Source organism: Carcharhinus amblyrhynchos, chromosome 15 (genome assembly GCF_965287045.1).
Source record: "Carcharhinus amblyrhynchos chromosome 15, sCarAmb.v2.hapA, whole genome shotgun sequence".
Classification (NCBI taxonomy): Eukaryota; Metazoa; Chordata; class Chondrichthyes; order Carcharhiniformes; family Carcharhinidae; genus Carcharhinus; species Carcharhinus amblyrhynchos.
In genome coordinates, this window is record NC_137338.1 from 67,877,642 (window position 1) to 67,896,624 (window position 18,983).

An 18,983-nucleotide genomic window follows, 5' to 3' on the forward strand; every position below is an offset into this window, starting at 1 on the left:
AACCTGCAATTGGAAGAACACAAAATAGAAAAAAAAATTAAAAAATGTAAATCGGCATATACTCAGAAAAGAAACTAAACAAAATACTGACATGTTTTATTCATAGCAACAGATTAGAAAGGTTTAATCTGCTTTTAATTCCACAAAACAAAAAACAACTGAGGGTGGTAAAATTGGAGTAATTGTAATTACTTTTTTGTATATGACCACTCAGAGACATTGCGTGCATCTGGACTTGGTCAAACACAAACAGATTTTGTCACATTCCATAGAATTCTGTAGCACAGAAGACTGTGGAGACCAAATCATTGAATATATTTAAGAAGGAAATCAATAGATTTCTAGAGCCTAAAGATGCCAAGGGATATGTGTGGAGTATGGCATTAAGGTAGATAATCAGCTATGATCATATAGAATGGCAGAGCAGGCTGGAAGGGCCAAATGGCCTACCCCTGCTCCTATGCTCTGTTTCTATGTTTGAAGCAGAAAGTACATGCTATAGAGAAAATATTCTCTTTTATCCTGCTTCCCTTAACCCACTCTTCTGATATCTGACAAAGGAATTTTTACAGAACCACCTCATGGCCCCTTTTCACAGAATTTTAAATTCCCTGCAGAACCAAATTCTGTTTCACACCAGTCCTAATTGCGGGACCCCATGTACCTATGAAAATCAGGAATATTGTCAGTCAGGTTCTGCCACTGTCACCCATTGTAAGAGAATTTGAATGCAACATCAAATATGGATGTGACAAAATCTGTTTGTGTTTGATCAAGTCCAGATGCACGCAATGTCTTTGAGCAGTCATATACAAAAAACTAATTACAATTACTCCAATTTTCCCAGTGTTTGGGTAAAGATGTAACCTTTGTTGATCTTTTGGTGGCACATTGCCTCACAGCCCCAGGGTCCCAGATTCGATTCTGGCCTTGGGTTACCATCTATTTTCCCTGTGTCTGCATGGGTTTCTTCCAGGTGCTCCTGTTTCCTGCCACAGTCCAAAGACATGTAGGTTAGGTGGATTGGCCATGCTAAAATGTCCCTTGGTGTCCCAAAATGTGTAAGGTTGATTATCAGTGGTAAATGTATGAGATGAGGGGGATAGGGCAGGAGGGTGGGCCTAGGAGGGATGCTCTGTCAGAGAGTCAGTGCGGACTCGATGGTCCGAATGGCCTCCTCCTGCACTGTAGGGATTGTACGGTTCTGATCCTAACTCTGCAAATTGAGGAAAGCTGCAGATCTTTAAAGGTACTGAGTCTCTCTCAACATCTTTCCTTGATTTATTATGAAGTGCAATGTGTTAATGTGAACAGGATTGTCAAAATCTGATTACTTCAAAAGAACAGATGCAAACTTGCTTATCATCTGGGATGTAATCAATTATCTTGACCTATTGTCTCACTTCCTCAAGATTCCCTTGACTGTCTCATTGTTAAAAAGATTGTAGAAATAAATCAATAACAATGAATCATACATTCTGCAGCCCACACCTTGCACCTGAACAGAAGCTAAACACGAGTGCCAATTAAGTTATACACTGACACATTAAGCCTAAAGTATCCATTGAACAGTAAGTAGTCTCACACACCAGGTTAATGTCCAACAGGTTTATTTGGTAGCACAAGCTTTCGGAGCACTGCTCCTTCTTCACCTGATGAAGGGGCAACACTGTGAAAGCACATGCTACCAAGTAAACTTGTTGGACTTTAACCTGGCGTTGTGAGACAACTTACTGTGCCGACCTCAGTCCAATGCTGGCAGCTTCGCATCATGACTATCCATTGAACCAGTTCACTTTCAATAGGGTATTAATAAGTAAAGGTAACTAAAACTTTAATCAAATGGATGAACTATGATAAGAGACTGAATAAATTATGTTTTTATTCTCTGGTGTTTAGAAGAATGAGAAGTGACCTATTGATATGTGGAAAATTCTGAAAGGACTTGATAGGATGAACATCGATTGTTTCCTCTGATCAGAGAATCTAAATCACAAAGACACTTTCTCAGGATAAGGGTCAGATCATTTAGGACTGAGATGAGGAATTTTCTTCACTCAGAAGATTGTGAATCTTTGAAATTCCCTATCTAGGAGGGTTGTGGATGCTCCATCACTGAAAACATTAAAGGCTGGCATAGACAGATTTTTGGTCTCTCAGGGAATTAAGGGATATGGAGAACAGGCACGAATATGGAGTTGAAACCCAAAGATGTGCGGGTCAGGTTGATTAGCTATGCTAAATTGCCTCTGAGTTTCAGGGGGATGAGCAGGGTAAATATGAGGGGCTACAGGGATGGGGGCTGGGCGGGATTATGGTTGGTACAGACTCGATTGGCCAAATGGCCTCTTCTGCACTGTAAGGATTCTATGATCAGCTATGATAGTTTTGAACAGTGGAGAAGGCTCAATGGGCCGAGTGGTCTACTTCAATTTCTTATGTTTATATGAGATTAAACTAAAACTTAATCTGATGCTTATATATGTATATACCATAAGAGATCTTAAAATACCAATTGCTATGTGTATCCAGGAAAATTACAATTTACCCTCATATAACACCCCACTGAAATGCCTCAATACATTTAACAATGATATGACCAGGTAAAAAGTTAACTGAGTTAAAGATGGAAATATTAGGAGTGATGACTGAAGATTTTTAGTCAAAGAGATTTTTGAAGGAGCATCTTAAAGGATAAAACCTCTTTCTTTTTTCCCAAAAATGAAAAGTAATCTTTTCTTTTGTTTTAAAGGTATTTAATCCTCCGGAATATTTCTTCCATTCTCGTCAGATCATGTACTTCTCTTTCTGCAAGACTCGATCCAGGGGGCTGTTCTCCAGATCTGGTCGAAGGTATTGAACCAGTGATCTTATTGTGGCTACCAGAGACTAATAATCAAATGTCTCATTGCCTTGTACAATAAATATTGATTCATTTCATCAATGATGCACTTCATTAGAAGATTGGGAAAGATTTAAAAAACAACAAAGAATGTCTAAGAAAGAGATAAAGAAAGGAAAGATAGAGTATGAAACTAAACTAGCTCCAAATATAAAAAATGATAGTAAAAGTTTTTACAAATATATGAAGAGAAAGAGACTGGCTAGAGTGAATGTTGGACTCTTGGAGGACGAGAGGGGGGATTTAATAGTAGGAAACGAGGAAATGGCTGAGACTTTAAATAAGTTTTTTGTGTCGGTCTTCACGATGGAGGACACAAATAGCTTACCGAATATTAAAAATAGAGGGTTGGTAGGAGATGAGGTCCTTAATACAATTACTGTTACTAAAGAGGTAGTGCTTGGTAGACTAATGGGACTGAAGGTAGACTAGTCCCCGGGACCGGATGGAATGCATCCCAGGGTACTGAAAGAAGTGGCAGAAGTAATGGCAGATGCGTTAGTAGTTATTTATCAAAATTCGCTGGACTCTGGGGAAGTGCCGGCGGATTGGAAAATAGCTACTGTTAGGCCGCTGTTTAAAAAAGGTAGTAGACGAAAGGCGGGTAACTACAGGCCGGTTAGCTTAACATCCATAGTTGGGAAAATGCTAGAATCCATCGTTAAAGAAGAAATAGCAGGACACCTAGAAAAGAACAGTTTGATCAAGCAGACGCAGCATGGATTCATGAAGGCGAAGTTGTGTTTGACGAACTTACTGGATTTTTATGAAGATGTGACTAGTGCGGTAGACAGAGGGGAACCGGTGGATGTGGTGTTTTTTAGATTTCCAGAAGACGTTCGATAAGGTGCCTCACAAAAGGTTGCTGCACAAAGTTAGGGTACACGGAGTTGGGGGTAAAGTGTTAGCATGGATTGAGGATTGACTATCTAACAGGAAGCAGAGAGTTGGAATAAAAGGGTGCTTTTCTGGTTGGCAGTTGGTGACCACTGGTGTGCCGCAGGGATCGGTGCTGAGGCCTCAACTGTTTACCATATACATAGACGATCCGGAGGAGGGGGCTGAGTGTAGGGTAACAAAGTTTGCTGATGACGCAAAGTTGAGTGGGAAAGCGAATTGTGTGGAGGACGCAGAAAGTCTGCAGAGAGATTTGGATAGGCTGAGTGAGTGGGTGAGCATCTGGCAGATGGAGTATAACATTGGCAAATGTGAGGTTATTCACTTTGGAAGAAATAATAGTAGGATGGAATATAATTAAAATGGTGAAAAGTTGCAGCATGCTACTGTGCAGAGGGACCTGGGGGTCCTTGTGCACGAATCGCAAAAACCCAGTCTGCAGGTGCAGCAGGTGATCAAGAAGGCGAATGGAATGTTGGCCTTTATAGCGAGGGGGTTAGAATATAAAAGCAGGGAGGTCTTGCTGCAACTGTACAGGGCACTGGTGAGGCCGTAACTAGAGTACTGTGTGAAGTTTTGGTCCCCTTATTTGCGAAGGGATATATTGGCCTTGGAGAAAGTGCAGAGAACGTTCACCAGGTTGATACCGGAGATGAGGGCGTTAGCTTATGAGGAGAGGTTGGGTAGATTGGGCCTGTACTCGTTGGAGTTTAGAAGGCTGAGGGGGAATCTTATGGAGACATAAAAGATAATGAAGGGGCTAAATAGGGTAGAGGTAGAGAGATTCTTTCCACTTAGGAAACCAGAACTAGAGGGCACACCCTCAAAATAAGGGGGGGTCAGTTTAGAACAGAGTTGAGGAGGAACTACTTCTCTCAGAGAGTAGTGAATCTCTGGAATTCTCTGCCCATTGAAGTGGTGGAGGCTACCTCGTTGAATATGTTTAAGTCACAGGTAGGTAGATTTCTGATCAATAAGGGAGTAAAGGGATATGGGGAGCAGGCGGGTAAGTGGAACTGATCCACTTCGGATCAGCCATGATCTTATTGAATGGCGGGGCAGGCTTGAGGGGCTAGATGGCCTACTCCTGCCCCTATGTCTTATGTTCTTATTTCCATTTTCAGTTATCTGATGGGTCAGTTAAGATTACACGACATCTGTGTCTATGTGACTGTTCTATTCATGTGATTTCTAACAATCTTATTGGTTGTTGGTGAGTACGTGATTAACCTGACCTTCCTTATAATTGATATGATCCCAACCACTCACTGTGTGAAGTGGAATTTCTTCATATCTCTGTTGTTCCTTTTTTTTCTTGACCCTTTGCCACTCCTAATGAGAATGGTTTCTCCCCAACTACTCTGTCCAGACCCCTCATTGTTTTGACTTCTGTTAAACTCTCACATCTCCCGTCTGTTTTTTCTCTTGTTACCTCACCCACAGGTCCGAGTCTTGTGTAATAATCTCTTGTGTGGCACTTCATCAAATGCTGCCTAAAAATCCAAATATTTGACATCTGTATTTTCCTCCTTGCTCACAGTGTTGATTACACCCTTAGCAAATGGCAATGTATGTGTCAAACGCCACTTTTATTTCAGAAAACTGTGCTGACTCTGTCTAAACATATTGTGATTTTCCAAGTGCCCTGTTACCACTACCTTGCTAACAGAGCTCCCTTCCTATCAGCACTATGAATGTACTCAGACTACTAGGACTTTTAGCAGTTCGAGAAGTGGCTCACCACCGCTTCCTTGGAGACCATTTGGAGTGGACAACGAATGCTGAACTTGTCATCATTCCATGACCAAACAAAAGAAAATTCTAGGAGAGAGTGGTCAGTGCAGGCTTGGAGGGCCGAAAGGCCTGTTCCTATGCTGTAATTTTCTTTGTTCTCTGTTTAGATGACAGATTTCTCTGACTTAATTGCCATTACTTCAGTTACCATTAATCTATGGATTGTGAAACACCAATGTTATGTTTTCTTCAGATTGAAATTGAGTCTCACCATTCTTGCTCTGTGCATGTTATAGTGCCGAAGATTGTGAGTAGATCAGTACGGCCAGGGTTGTTTGAGAAAGTAGCAGCATTCTGACCATTGGTGATTGGATAAAATCCCTACGGTCAAAAAATGCACACATAGTTGGATTTACTTCATAGAAAAAATTAGCGCCCCGTTAAAAAGCAGATTAAAATACATGGTTAGTGTTTAGTTATGTTACAATACTTATTTAACCTGAATTCACTTTGTAGTGTAAACCCATGACTAGGGTCATTTTATGATGTGGAGATGCCGGACTGGGATAAACACATTCAGAGGTCTCACTCACAACACCAGGTTAAAGTCCAAGAGGTTTATTTGGTAGCAAAAGTCACTAGCTTTCAGAGCGTTGCTCCTTGGTCAGATAAGTGGGAGCTCTGTTCACAACAGGGGATATAAAGACAACAACTCAATTTACAAAATAATGGTTGGAATGCGAGTCTTTACAGTTAATCAAATCTTAAAGGTACAAACAATGTGAGTGGAGAGAGGATTAAGCACAGGTTAAGGAGATGTGTATTGGTTAAGGAGATGTGTCGAGGATTGGTTGTCAAATAGGAGGCAGAGAGTGGGGGTTAATGGGTGCTATTCGGATTGGCGGTTGGTGACTAGTGGAGTGCCCCAGGGGTTGGTGCTGGGGCCTCAGCTATTTACCGTTTATATAGATGATCTGGAGGAGGGAACCGAGTGTATGGTGTCGAAATTTGCTGATGACACCAAGATTGGTGGAACGGCAAATTGCGCGGAGGGTGTGGAGAGTCTGCAGAAGGATCTAGATAGGCTGGGCGAATGGGCCAGGAACTGGCAAATGGAATTCAATGTTGGCAAGTGTGAGGTGGTCCACTTTGGTAGGAATAATGGTAGGAAGGACTATTACTTATGTGGCGAAAAACTGCAGCAGGCGACGGTGCAGAGGGACCTCGGGGTCCTTGTGCATGAGTCGCAAAAACCCAGCCTGCAGGTGGTCAGGAAGGCAAATGGGATGCTGGCCTTCATAGCGAGGGGGATTGAATATAAAAGTAGGGAGGTCTTGCTGCAGCTGTATAGGGCATTGGTGAGGCCGCAGCTGGAGTACTGTGTGCAGTTTTGGTCGCCGCACTTACGCAAGGATATTTTGGCCTTGGAGGGAGTGCAGAAGAGGTTTTCTAGGCTGATACCAGAGTTGAGGGGGTTGAACTATGGGGAGAGGCTGAATAAACTAGGCTTGTCCTCGTTAGAGTTTAGAAGAATGAGGGGAGATCTCATTGAGACGTATAAGATGATGAATGGGATGGATAGGATAGAGGTGGAGAGACTCTTCCCGCTCAGAAAGGACGGTAGGACTAGGGGGCACAGCCTCAAGATAAAGGGGGTGCGGTTTAAAACGGAGTTGAGGAGGAACTTCTTCACTCAAAGGGTGGTGAATCTCTGGAATTCTCTGCTCATTGAAGTGGTGGAGGCTGCCTCGCTAAATATTTTTAAGACGCAGGTTGATGGGTTTTTGATAAGCGAGGGGATTAAGGGTTATGGGGAGAGGGCGGGAATGTGGAACTGAGCCACGACAGATCAGCCATGATCTTACTGAATGGCGGGGCAGGCTCGCAGGGCTAGGTGGCCTACTCCTGCTCTTATTTCTTATGTTCTTATTTCTTATGTTCTTATGTATTGTCTAACGGCTGGGACAGTTAGTGAGATCCCAGTTGGCTGCCCCGGACCCTGCGTCACCCGGGATCTTGGGTTTATGTCACACTGTCTGTAATCCCCACGACTTTCCTGGGCTTGCAAAATCTCACTGACTGTCCCGGCTGGAGACAATACACATCTCTCTAACTTGTGCTTAATGCTCTCTCCCCACTCACGTTGTCTGTACGTTTAGGACTTGATTAACTGTAAAGATTCGCATTCCAACCATTATTTTGTAAATTGAGTTTGTGTCTTTATATGCCCTGTTTGTGAACAGAACTTCCACTTATCTGTTGAAGGAGCAGCGCTCCGTAAGCTCGTGGCTTTTGCTACTAAATAAACCTGTTGGACTTTAACCTGATGTTGTGAGACTTCTTTCTAGGGTCGTTTTAGACATCTTGCTGCAAAGCTTAACACTTCTTTGTATTCCCTCCCCCACCCTCCCTGCCCAAAAACAGGTCATTCAAAACCGTTAATGCATGATGGTGAGTGACACATCTTGGAAGTTTGGTAGAATACATTGATTTAAAGTTACTTAATTTATATTGTCCTTTTAGTTTTAGAACGTATATATATTCTAGAGTGAATAATTCTTTTATATTTAGAGCTAAAAATAGAAAATGCTGGGAGACACTCACTGGGTCGAAATCCCTCCGTAACAGCACTGTGGGTGTTCATATGTGGAATGTGGACTTCCAGCATTCGTTGCCAATCTCTAATCGCCCTTCAATTGAGTGACTTACTCAGCCAGACTTGTCAAACATTTTCACTTGAGGGGAGGGTGTGGGGGAAGGGAGGGTGTCAAAATATTTCTCACTCCAATTTCAGAAAGATAAAGTTTGGAACAACATTAAACATAAATTTAAAAAAAAAACTGAGGGATGAAAAGAATCAACCGATGAGCAAAAAAAGGAGTAAAACACGCACACGCACTCACACCTGTTTAATTGGCATTTTGTAGGTGCTCATAGTTGGGCTGCATTTGATCTTTGACTCACATGTAGTTCAGACTTCCTTCCCTAAAGGGTTTTTTGACAATCCACATTTCACTATCTGATGTGGTTGTATTCGAACCCTGGTTCAAGCATTACTCTGGTCTCTGAATTACTAGTCCAGCAACAGTACCATTACGTCACTGTCTCCCCTTGTTCAAAGATGGCAGCTGACCACCACCTTCTCAAGGGCACTTATGGATAGGCAATAAATGCTGATCTAGTCACAGGACTTGTAGCAGTTCAAGAAGGTGGCTCATCACTGCCTTCTTGGGGGCAATTTGGAGTGGACAACAAATGCTGAACTTGTTACCAAATGGAAGAAAATCACATCCCTTGGAAGAAAAGGGAGATTAGATATTATCTATGGAAAGAGAAGAGAGTTAATATTTCAGGTCGAATACCAGCAGAATTCATAAAAGGCCATTGGCTTGAAATGTTAACTGTGTCTCTCTACAGAGAGTATTTCCAGCATTTTCTATTTGTAATGCAGATTTTCTGCAACTTCAGTCTTTTATATTCTCAAATATTTACTTTGTGTGTCTTCATTATTATCTGTTCAGCAATAGCAAATTGTATTTGAAGGAAAAATGTCCTCTCAAGATCTAGCATAAATCTGAATGTTAATCAAGTTCTCTTTTTGTTCAGTACGATCAAAACTGGAGAACATTGTTGGCGCAGCTACAAACTGGGGGTATGTTGACTGGACTATTACTAAATAGTTGAGACTGTATTGGAAGTGTATGTCTTAATGGGAATTTGAAAATATGACATGTTTTTGTTCTTCTGTAGTCATTTGCAACCATTGGATACAGAGCGTTATTTTGCTAACTGTTGGGGTAGCAATAAGTGGAGTACCCATAACCTCAGTATATCTAATTTTTTTAAATGACCGGTGTTAAGAAACTTAATCTGAAGTGGTAAAACTTTCAGATGAAAAATTTAAAGGCGTTGCCTAATCGAATAAGGCAGTTGAAAAATTACAAAGCAAGGTGGGCCAGTGATTTATGAACCCAGTGATCTAATGCTGATAGGTGCAAACTGCCGAACAGAAGTAAAAATAGACGATACGCATGCCACATAAGTGGCATTCAAACAGCTAAACCTGCAACTGAAAGAAACTGGGCAGTCTTCCAGCATTTGCTGCTGAACCTCTTCAGCCAAGAGTAGCAATCAAATGAACTGTGCTGCACATCGGCACAGTGGTTAGTACTGCTGCTTCACAATGCCAGGGACCCAGATTCGATTCCTGGCTTGGGTCACTGTCTGTGTGGAGTTTGCACATTGTCCCCCCACCCCCATCGTGTCGATTTACTCCAGGTGCTTCGGTTTCCTCCCACAGCCCAAAGATGTGCGGGTCAGGTGGAACGGCCATGCTGGACTGCCTCTTAGTATCAGGGTATTAGCTAAGATAAATGCATGGGGTTATGGGGTCAGGGCCTGGATGGGATTGTGGTCAGTGCAGACTCGATGAGCTGAATGGCCTCCTTCTACACTGTAGGTTTTCTATGTCTGTGTCTTTGTCTAAAAAGAAAACAACAGGATGTTGAGCAATATAACTAACTTGTTAAAATGAAATCTAGTAATCCAGTCAGAGATTCCAGTACTATGTCCATTACACCGTATTGGAAACTGGGGTTTCTGGTAGACCAGGTTGGGAGAGGGGCACTTTGTTGGAGGTAATGGGGTTGGAGTGATGCAGAGCAGAGCGGCGGAGAATGGTAGATACCAGATGCCTGGTGAACAGGCGAGAGAAAGAAGAGATATCTGGAGGAAGAGTGAAATGCTGAGTTGGAAAGGCGGGGTAGGGTAGGGTGGTTGGGAGAGAAGGGAGGTGCAATGCAGGCTGAGAGTTGGGGGTGAAATGAAGATGCAAGAGATGTGGGGAAGAGGGAGATGTTAGGGAGTGCGGCTGTGTGAGTGAGGGGGAAGGATAGGAGGGATACGCTGAGCAGAGATTCCAGTACTGTGTCCATTACACCATATTGGAGTGGCAAATGCTGAAGCGGGGAGGGGAAGAGAGATTCCCCTCTGGGGAGGGTGAGGCATTTGCTGAGGGGGAAGAGGGGTACAATGAAAGAGGGTAGGGGAGGGAGAAGAAAAATATACTGAAGGAGAGGGGGGGTGGTTTGGGGGGAGAAGGAGTAACATTCTGAAAGATATCAGTGTGTAGATGTTCTTGAATGATGGTGGCTGGGGGAAGGTAATTATGTACAGCGGGAGAGTTGGAAACATGCCAAGGTCATGCAATGGACTTTGAGTTGATGAAAGGCCTTTTCTTTCTGACTCAATTCTGGTCTCTTTTTATTTCTTTTCTCTCACCATCTTTTCATTGATGGTAAGGGCGAGCTGGTTAGCAGGTATGGTTCCTCGTTGCAAGGTCGAGAGGGGTCTTTTCAGGGCACAGGCTTGAGTTTCTGGGCAAGAGACCCACAGAGCAGTTCAGGCAGTACCCTGCTTCCTTGCCCCATAATCTGTTTCTGAAGTCCTGGAAAAACCACCTCTCCATTCTAACTTGCTTCTTCTGTGCTCTCACCTACTGTACTCATTCACCTAGCTGCCAACACACCCCGTTGTCTTCCTTATCCCTGTCCCTTTGCACCAGCTCTCCAGGTCTATAATCCTTCCTTCTCTATCTCACCATGATCCCACCTCCCCAATCTGTCTGCTCCTTCATTCACTCCTGTGACCCTTCATCCCCCACAACCACCAACTAGTTGTGTCTGGTGTAAGACATGATTGAAAGAAAGGGAAAACGGGGATTTGACAGATGTGAGTTATTTAAGGAAACTTTTTTCCGTCCTCTTACCCCACCACTATTGCCCTGGTTTCTTTTCTGCTATCCCTTATTCTGCTTTTAAACTTTCCCTCGCCTCCTATCCCATTATCATTGTCTTTCCATTCAGCCTTCACGAGATATTGGTTACATTTCTAGTTTTCTCATAACCCTTTTCCAGTGAACATTGTAAAGCTGTAAATGAAAGAGCTTCATTAAGTAATCAACTGGTCAGCAACCAGGAGGACTTGCCATATCGACGAATGAAAGACAGTTATCTGGAGGCTTACCTACCATTAGGAAGCCAGCCCAATCTAAGAGAAAAATACCTGAATGTACATCACCATATAAGGTACTGCAACTAATTGGTTATGATTTACACCTTCAATTACTTTTTAACTTTAACACCCAATATTGAAACTCAATATCTTCCTTATGCAGATTTGGCAGGATCCTTGAAGACCTTGACTCATTTGGAGGTAAACTCTGGCACACAACTGTTTAAAAAGCTATTTGCATAGCTTTGCTTGAGCAGGACACGTATCAAAAATGGCAAAGATTGGATGAAGTATATACAGTAAAGATGATGACCTAAATGATAAATACAGGAGTTGAAGATACGTTATATCCTATATAGTATCCTTTATCTGTAAATCTGAAAATGCATCACATCTGAAAATCACACCATTTTTGGACCTCATCAATCTTTAACATAGGAAGTCCCTGACCCGAGCTGCACCCGACCTTTATTGCAAAAAGTCTTGTTGCTTGTTTGTACTGTGTACCTCGTGAACTCCCTCCTACAAACGGAATTGCAGATCGAGCCATGGGTGGGAACTTATTACAGATACCCTGTGTGATTATTTTTCAGCTTCACAACTCCCTTTCCTAGCTCTTCTAGAGACTGTAGCTAATCTAGGCTTTGGCCATTGTAATGTGAGTAAGCTCAGGCCTATATGCAGCGTCCGAGAACTTAAATTATCTGAAATCTGATATGCAGGTTAGGTGGATTGGCCATGCTAAATGGTCCCTTAGTATCAGGGGGAATAACAGGGTTACAGGGATAAGGCCTAGGTGGGATTGTTGCCAATGCAGACTCAATAGGCTGAATAACCTCTTTCTGCATTGTACACATTCTATGATTCTGTGAATATCTAAGGGGCCAAAGTTGAAATGAGTAAATGGCGAAGTGAATCAGGAAAAGGTAACAAAAAAGTTTGGGATTGTAGAGGGAAGGAGGCAGAACTGAAGTTAGTACGTTTCAAAGTCTTGACTTGGAATGAATGAAGATCAGTAATGACAGCATGACCCCTTTTTTTTACAGCTTAGGAGGAGCAGCCATGTTAAAATCAAGAGCATTGACTATGGCACTTTTGGAAAGTAGAGAAATGAAAGTGTTAAAGACTGTCATTAATTGGAGGCTATCTGAAGATGAGCATTTCTTGTATCCAGTCACGAAATGTGAGAAAGATCAGGCAGGTGTATTCAGATGTGGGAGCCACGTTCGATCTTTAGATGTGCTTGGACATTACAAAGAGTTAAAGTATTGGAAGAAAGACCTGATTGGCAGTATCTTGGCATTGAATTTGTTTCAGCAATTTTGTTTTTGTGCTAGCATGTCTGGAATTTTTGGTGAAGTCCCAAACATTTTTTCCAGCTTCCAGTTTTTAATAGTTTGGAAGATTCCTCACCAAGTCTCACATCATCATAACTTGGCAAAATATTGCTGTTTCTTTATCTGCTGGGTCAAAATCCTGTAGCTCCCTGCCTAACGAAGGGACAAAGCCCCAAAAGCCAGTGGTTTTTGCTACCAAATAAACCTGTTGGACTTTAACCTGGTGTTGTGAGATTTCTTACTGGTAATACCTTCAGCACAGGTAGCCATTCAAGAAGATGGCTCACCACAGCCTTGTCGAGGATGATTAGGACTGGGCAATAAATTTAGGCCTACCCAATGATGCCCACATCCCATCAATGAATAGGAAAAATGTTTGGAGAAATGGGAGAGGAGAAAGTTTTGAAGTGGGGAATGTGCCCAAACAAAGCAAAATTAGAGGCAGAACAGGCATTTGAAGAGAAAGTGAAAAATAAACAAAGGAGCAGGAGATAAGTGGGCATTAATAGAAAGATAGCTTCATCATCGTCTGTAAGAAAGCCTCTATTCCTGTTAGGGCAGCACGGTGACACAGTGGTTAGCACTTGCTGCCTCTCAGTGCCAAGAACCAAATTCGATTCCAGTCTTCTACAGTCATTTGTGTGGAGTTTACACACTCTCCCCGTGTCTGTGTGGGTGTCCTCCGGATTCTTCGGTTTCCTGCCACAGTCCAAAAATGTGCATGTTAGGTGGATTGGCCATGCCAAATTGCCCTTTAGTGTCCAAAATTGTGTAAATTAGGGGGACTAGCAGGGGTAAATGCATGGGGTCACAGGGATGGGGTGGGGGATGGGCCTAGGCAAGATGCTCTGTTGGAGAATTAGTAGAGGCTCGATGGGCTAAATGGCCTCCTTCTCCACTGTAGGGATTCTATAATATATTTTGCATACAACTCTGCTGAAATAGGAACAATTTCTGGTTAATATTTGAGAAGATTAAATGATTGAAAAATCAGTGTAATGTAATTGAAATTTCCTTTTTGGTTTGCAGTTTTGATCAGTTATACTCACGCCAAAACGGATGACCCTAGAAGTCCGATTTCTATTGTTACTGCCCTTGTGGATGAAATAGGTATGTTTATATTATTCTCAAAATTGTCAAAGCATAGTAAAATTGTCAGAATTTATGTCACGTCTATTACCAGTATTGATTAGATGGTTAATTTTTTTTGTTCACTTATGTGACATGGGCATCACTGGCTGGCCAATTAAGCACATATAAACTGAGTGGTGTGGAGTCAGGAGATGTATACCTCTTATGTTGCACTTTGTGACTAAATCTATTCCAAGTAAAGACTGACTTTGATATCTTCACCAATTAGCTATCAGGAATATGACACATTGTAATGATCAGGTTAGAAGGGGTAAACTGACTCTTTGCCCAACTCCTGGGTTGGTTATAACAGAGTTTGTATTAAAAGGTGATGTTGCCAATTCATCATATATACTTAACTTGGCCAGGCAGGTTCCTTAGGTTAACAAGTAATGAGGTAGTTTTATTGTTATAAATCACTCATTTGGTAAAAATGCAGAAATGAACCAAAAGTTTAAAATGTACAAATATATCCAACTACCCACTAATGCAAAAACAACACACAGAACCTCTGTCCTCCACACCTCTGCCCCAAACATGCAAAAAGAAATTACATTCTGCAGAGTGTCAGACCTTGAAACTTGACCAAATAAAAATCAAAGTCAGAGAGAAAATCCCAGATTGTCCAGAAGCTTGTTTGCAGCTAAAGGATCATTTTCCACAGTAGCCACTGGTACTTGTGTTTCTCACTGGAGATTTCATTCAGCAGTTGTGGTGGGTTGATTCTCTTTCCTCTTGGAGGCAGTGGTGTTGATTCTGAATCTTAAAGAGCTCTTGGCTTGCAGCAATGAGTTCTCCTAGTGGGTTTTTAAGTAGCAACCAGCTCAGCTTTGATGAGACAGGTTTCAGAGACAGAGGGGCAAGTTGTTTCCCCCTTGGCAATCAATCCCTTGTTAGTAAAAATCCAGTATATTTACAACTAAGAGCTGGGTTACATGACCTCTGATTTTGATCTGCGTGGGCCCAGCTTAGCCACTGTCTCTAGAGTCTTGCAACTTGTGTCTTTCACAAATGCAACATAGTAGCTGCTGTACACCTTTGCTTAGCAAAATTGTTTTTTTTTGCTTTTATTCCAATCCAATTCAATCAAATCCAGTTCAGAGTCTCAACAAGTTGAGACATTCCCAATCCAAGCTGACAAGACAGGGCTCTCACCTCCTGTCTTGAGTTTGATCTACATGATCCAGGCTGATTGGAGTAGGCATAGCTCCTTCTCCAAAGCTTGATCTCATTTGCATCTTAGCCAAAAGGCCTAGATGACTTTTTTAAAAATTGCTTCAAATGAAGCTAAAATGTAACCTAATGACCTCAACCAAGTGCAGCATGTCGTTACTACATTTGATCCTAGCCAAAAGGCCAAGAAGCGATTTATTTGTATATGATTGTAATAAAATATTTCTTGCTGATGATATGTCCATCAATGGCATTATAAATTAATATTCTATACAACAAATCTTCATAATTATATAAATACTGTTTGTACTGTTTTTACTGCACCAACATGCTTCCTTAAAATATCACAATGATGCATAGTCACTTGTGTTTACTGTGTCAAAGTTATAGACCAATTCAAGAATCAGGTTGGGGATCTGACTTCTGGATAGGTTAGATACTGATTTTCCAATAAATGGTGAAAGGCACAGTCCCTATACTTTGTAGTCCATGTTGGCAATAGGGTTCTGTGCAGAACCAGCTTGGCAATAAGGGTCTGTGCAGAAAAGGGTATTATTCTTAATATTTTTGGGGTTTATTGTGTTATTCTGTGAAGCAGGGTTATGTGTGTGTGAGTAATTTAAGTAAAATGGGGACTGCAGGATTAAGGAGATCAAAGATTAGGAATGAAAGACTGGTATTTTAAATAAATATGGCCAAGTTGAATTTTCTATAAGTACATGGGTAGAAAGATGTATTACGAGATAAAGGATTGCTGTGTTCAGTTGTTAAATGTCAAAGGGAGATAAAAACGGCTTACAACTTGGAAAAGGTCATAAACAAATAAGGCAAGATTATTAAATCTTATTTGACCTGAAAATGGGGGCAATAAGGAAGGCATAAAAGATTTTTATATTCTGGGAATGGTAAGTTGCAAAAAAGGATGAGGACAATGGGATAAAAATGGAAAAGGAAAAAATGATGAAAATGAGGTTGGGAGCTGTGTTTAGGATTGGCCACGTAAGACCATTTGCAGTGCTGCTCTGGGCTAGAAAACTGTGGCGAAATAAGGTGAGGCAGTTTCCAGCCATCTCAAAGTGTTTTCCACAAAGCGGTTTTACATTGGCTACTGAGTGAAACCAAGAAAGGGCCTCAGCAACTTGCAGTCTGGTGTCTGAAGAGTGAAGTTTCACAGCAGAGTGGAAGATGGAGTGTGATTATCATGTGGTAGCCCTCACCAAAGTGATAGTAGCTTTGTCATGGGGCTATTGTTACTGGAATTTATAGATTAAATATCTATAAAGGACTGTTGCCTAACGGGGTGTTAATTTGTGCATCTGAACAAGTAAGAAATCTTTTCAGGGAAATGTTCTGTAAGATTAATTTCAATTTTATAAATGTAACCTTAAGTGTTTAAGTTTTATTCGCCTCTGTTAATGTTTTAATTTAATATTTAAATCACCAAAGAATTGGAATTTGTAGCTCCTGACTTCAATACACTTACCTGCTTGTGCGCAAAGTGCAAAAAGAAAAAGTTGTGATAGCTTGGCAAGTTTCCCTTTTGTATTTGGTTTTCACAGCACTTGCCACCTGCCAGATCATAACAGTTGTAAGGAATGCTGTAATCCTAATGGTTCAGTTGCACTAAGTCCCATTCATCCATTCTCCTTTGTTCGTTGGTGCTCAATTTGTATAAGTCTGTTTTAAAATTCTCATCCTTTATGCTTAAATCCTCTGTGTTCTTCCCTGTCTTATAACTCCTTGCAGCGTTACATCCCTTAGACATCTGTTGTTCCCAATCCTAGCCTCTTGTGCTATCCGGTTTCCTTTGCTGCACCATTTGTGAATCTTGCCTCAGCTGCCTATTTGGCTGATCAGGTAATAACATCAAAACTGCATCCCATCTAACCTCACTAACCTTTCATCCTTACTAAGAATGTATCTACTTCTGCCATAAAAATATTCAAGCACCCTGCTTCCACCAACTTTTCAGAAAGTGAGTTCCAAAGATTCTAAGTGAAAAAAAGTTCACCTCATCTCCATTTTAAATAGACAACCCCTTATTGTTAAACAGTGACCCCCCTAGTTGTAGATTCTCCAACAAGAGGAAACAACCACCTGTCAAGACCTCTCAGTATCTTGTGTTTCAATGAAGTTGCCTCTTACTCTTCTAAATGCCAATGGACACAAGCCTAGCCTGATCAACCTTTCCTCGTAAGACAACCCATCCATTCCAGGTATTAGTCTGGTAAACCTTCTCTGAACTGCTTCCAACGCGCATCTATCTTTCCTTAAATAAGATGACCAAAACTGTACATAGTTCTGTACACAGCGTAGGCTCAGTAATGCCCTGTACACCTGGGCGGCATGGTAGCACAGTGATTAGCACTGCTTCTTCACAGCTCCAGGGACCTGGGTTTGATTCCTGGCTTCTTCACAGCTCCAGGGACCTGGGTTTGATTCCCGGCTTGGAGTTTGCACATTCTTCTCTGCGTGAGTTTCCTCCAGGTGCTCCAGTTTCCTCCCACAGTCCAAAGATTTGCGGGTTAGGTTGATTGGCCATGGCAAATTGCCCCTTAGTGTTCTGAGATGCAAAGATTAGAGACATTAGCGGGTAAATGTGTAGGGATAGGGGGGTAGCGGCCTGGGTGGGATTGTAGTCAGTGCAGACTCGATGGGCCAGATGGCCTCTTTCTGCACTGTAGAGTTTCTATAATTCTATGATGAAGCATAACCTCCCTACTTTTGTATTCTCTTCCCCATGCAATAAATTGTTACATTTTTATTAGCTTTCCTAAATGCTGACTGTACCTGCATACTCATTACATCTTGTCAACCTGAAAAAGGCTCATTTATGTCTACTCTCTGCTTCCTGTTAACTAGCCAATGTTCTATCCATGCCAATGTTACCCCCCATACCATGAACTTTTATTTTTCTCAATAACTTTTGATATGGCACTTTATCAAACATCTTCAAGAAATCTAAGTCTGGTGCATCCACAGGTTTCCCATCCACAGCAAATGTGGGGTAGCACGGTGGCACAATGGTTAACACTACTGCCTCACAGCACCAGGGACCCAGTTCGATTCTCAGTTTAGGTCACTGCCTGTGTGGAGTTTGCACATTCTCCCCATGTCTGCGTGGATTTCCTCTGAATGTTCTGGAAGATGTGCTGGTTAGGTGCATTGGCCCGAACAGGTGCCAAAGTGTGGTGATTAGGGGAATTTCGCAGTAACTTCGTTGCAGTATTAATGTAAGCCTTACTTGTGACACTGATAAATAAACTTTTAAACTTTACTTCCTCAAAGAACTGCAATAAATTGGTTAAACGTGATTCTCCTTTCACGAAACTGTGTTGGCTCTGCCTGATTACCTTGAACTTATCCAAGTGCTATAACTTCTTTAATAATAGCTTATAACATTTTCCCTGTGACAGATGTTAAGCTAACTGGTCTGTAGTTTCCTGCATTAAGTCTCCCTCCTCTTTTGAATATAGGAGTTACAAAGGCTATTTTCCAACCAAGTTGAACTATGCATACTTAATGGCATGGGTTTGAACTGTGTGCAGGAACAGAGACCCAAAGGTGCTTGTTATTAGACCTTTGAAGCTGGCAGGGCAGGTAGAGAGAGAGTGATTAGCAAAGCATGTGGAGCTTCATTAGTAGAGATATTGAGTACAAAAACAGAAGTTATTGTGAATCTTTGTAAAACTCTGGTAAGGCCACAACTAAAGTGTTGCATCCAGTTCTGTTCCCTGTTCTTCAGGAAGGATGATAGTGTCCTTGAGCAGGTGCAGAAGAAATTTATTAGAATGGTT

At 41.7% G+C, this 18,983-nt stretch overlaps 1 protein-coding gene across 2 annotated transcripts in view; it reads left to right on the top strand.

The window, feature by feature from the left end:
- LOC145353397 (acyl-coenzyme A thioesterase 9, mitochondrial-like) overlaps window positions 1–18,983 on the top strand; it is a 78,784-nt gene that overhangs the window by 15,005 nt on the left and 44,796 nt on the right. For both annotated transcript variants that reach the window (XM_080204132.1, XM_080204134.1), the window contains exons 2-7: window positions 2,753–2,853; window positions 7,958–7,984; window positions 9,140–9,185; window positions 11,449–11,619; window positions 11,709–11,746; window positions 13,912–13,992. In XM_080204132.1, the coding sequence (XP_080060258.1) occupies window positions 2,753–2,853; window positions 7,958–7,984; window positions 9,140–9,185; window positions 11,449–11,619; window positions 11,709–11,746; window positions 13,912–13,992 (464 nt within the window). The remainder of the gene's footprint in view (window positions 1–2,752; window positions 2,854–7,957; window positions 7,985–9,139; window positions 9,186–11,448; window positions 11,620–11,708; window positions 11,747–13,911; window positions 13,993–18,983) is intronic.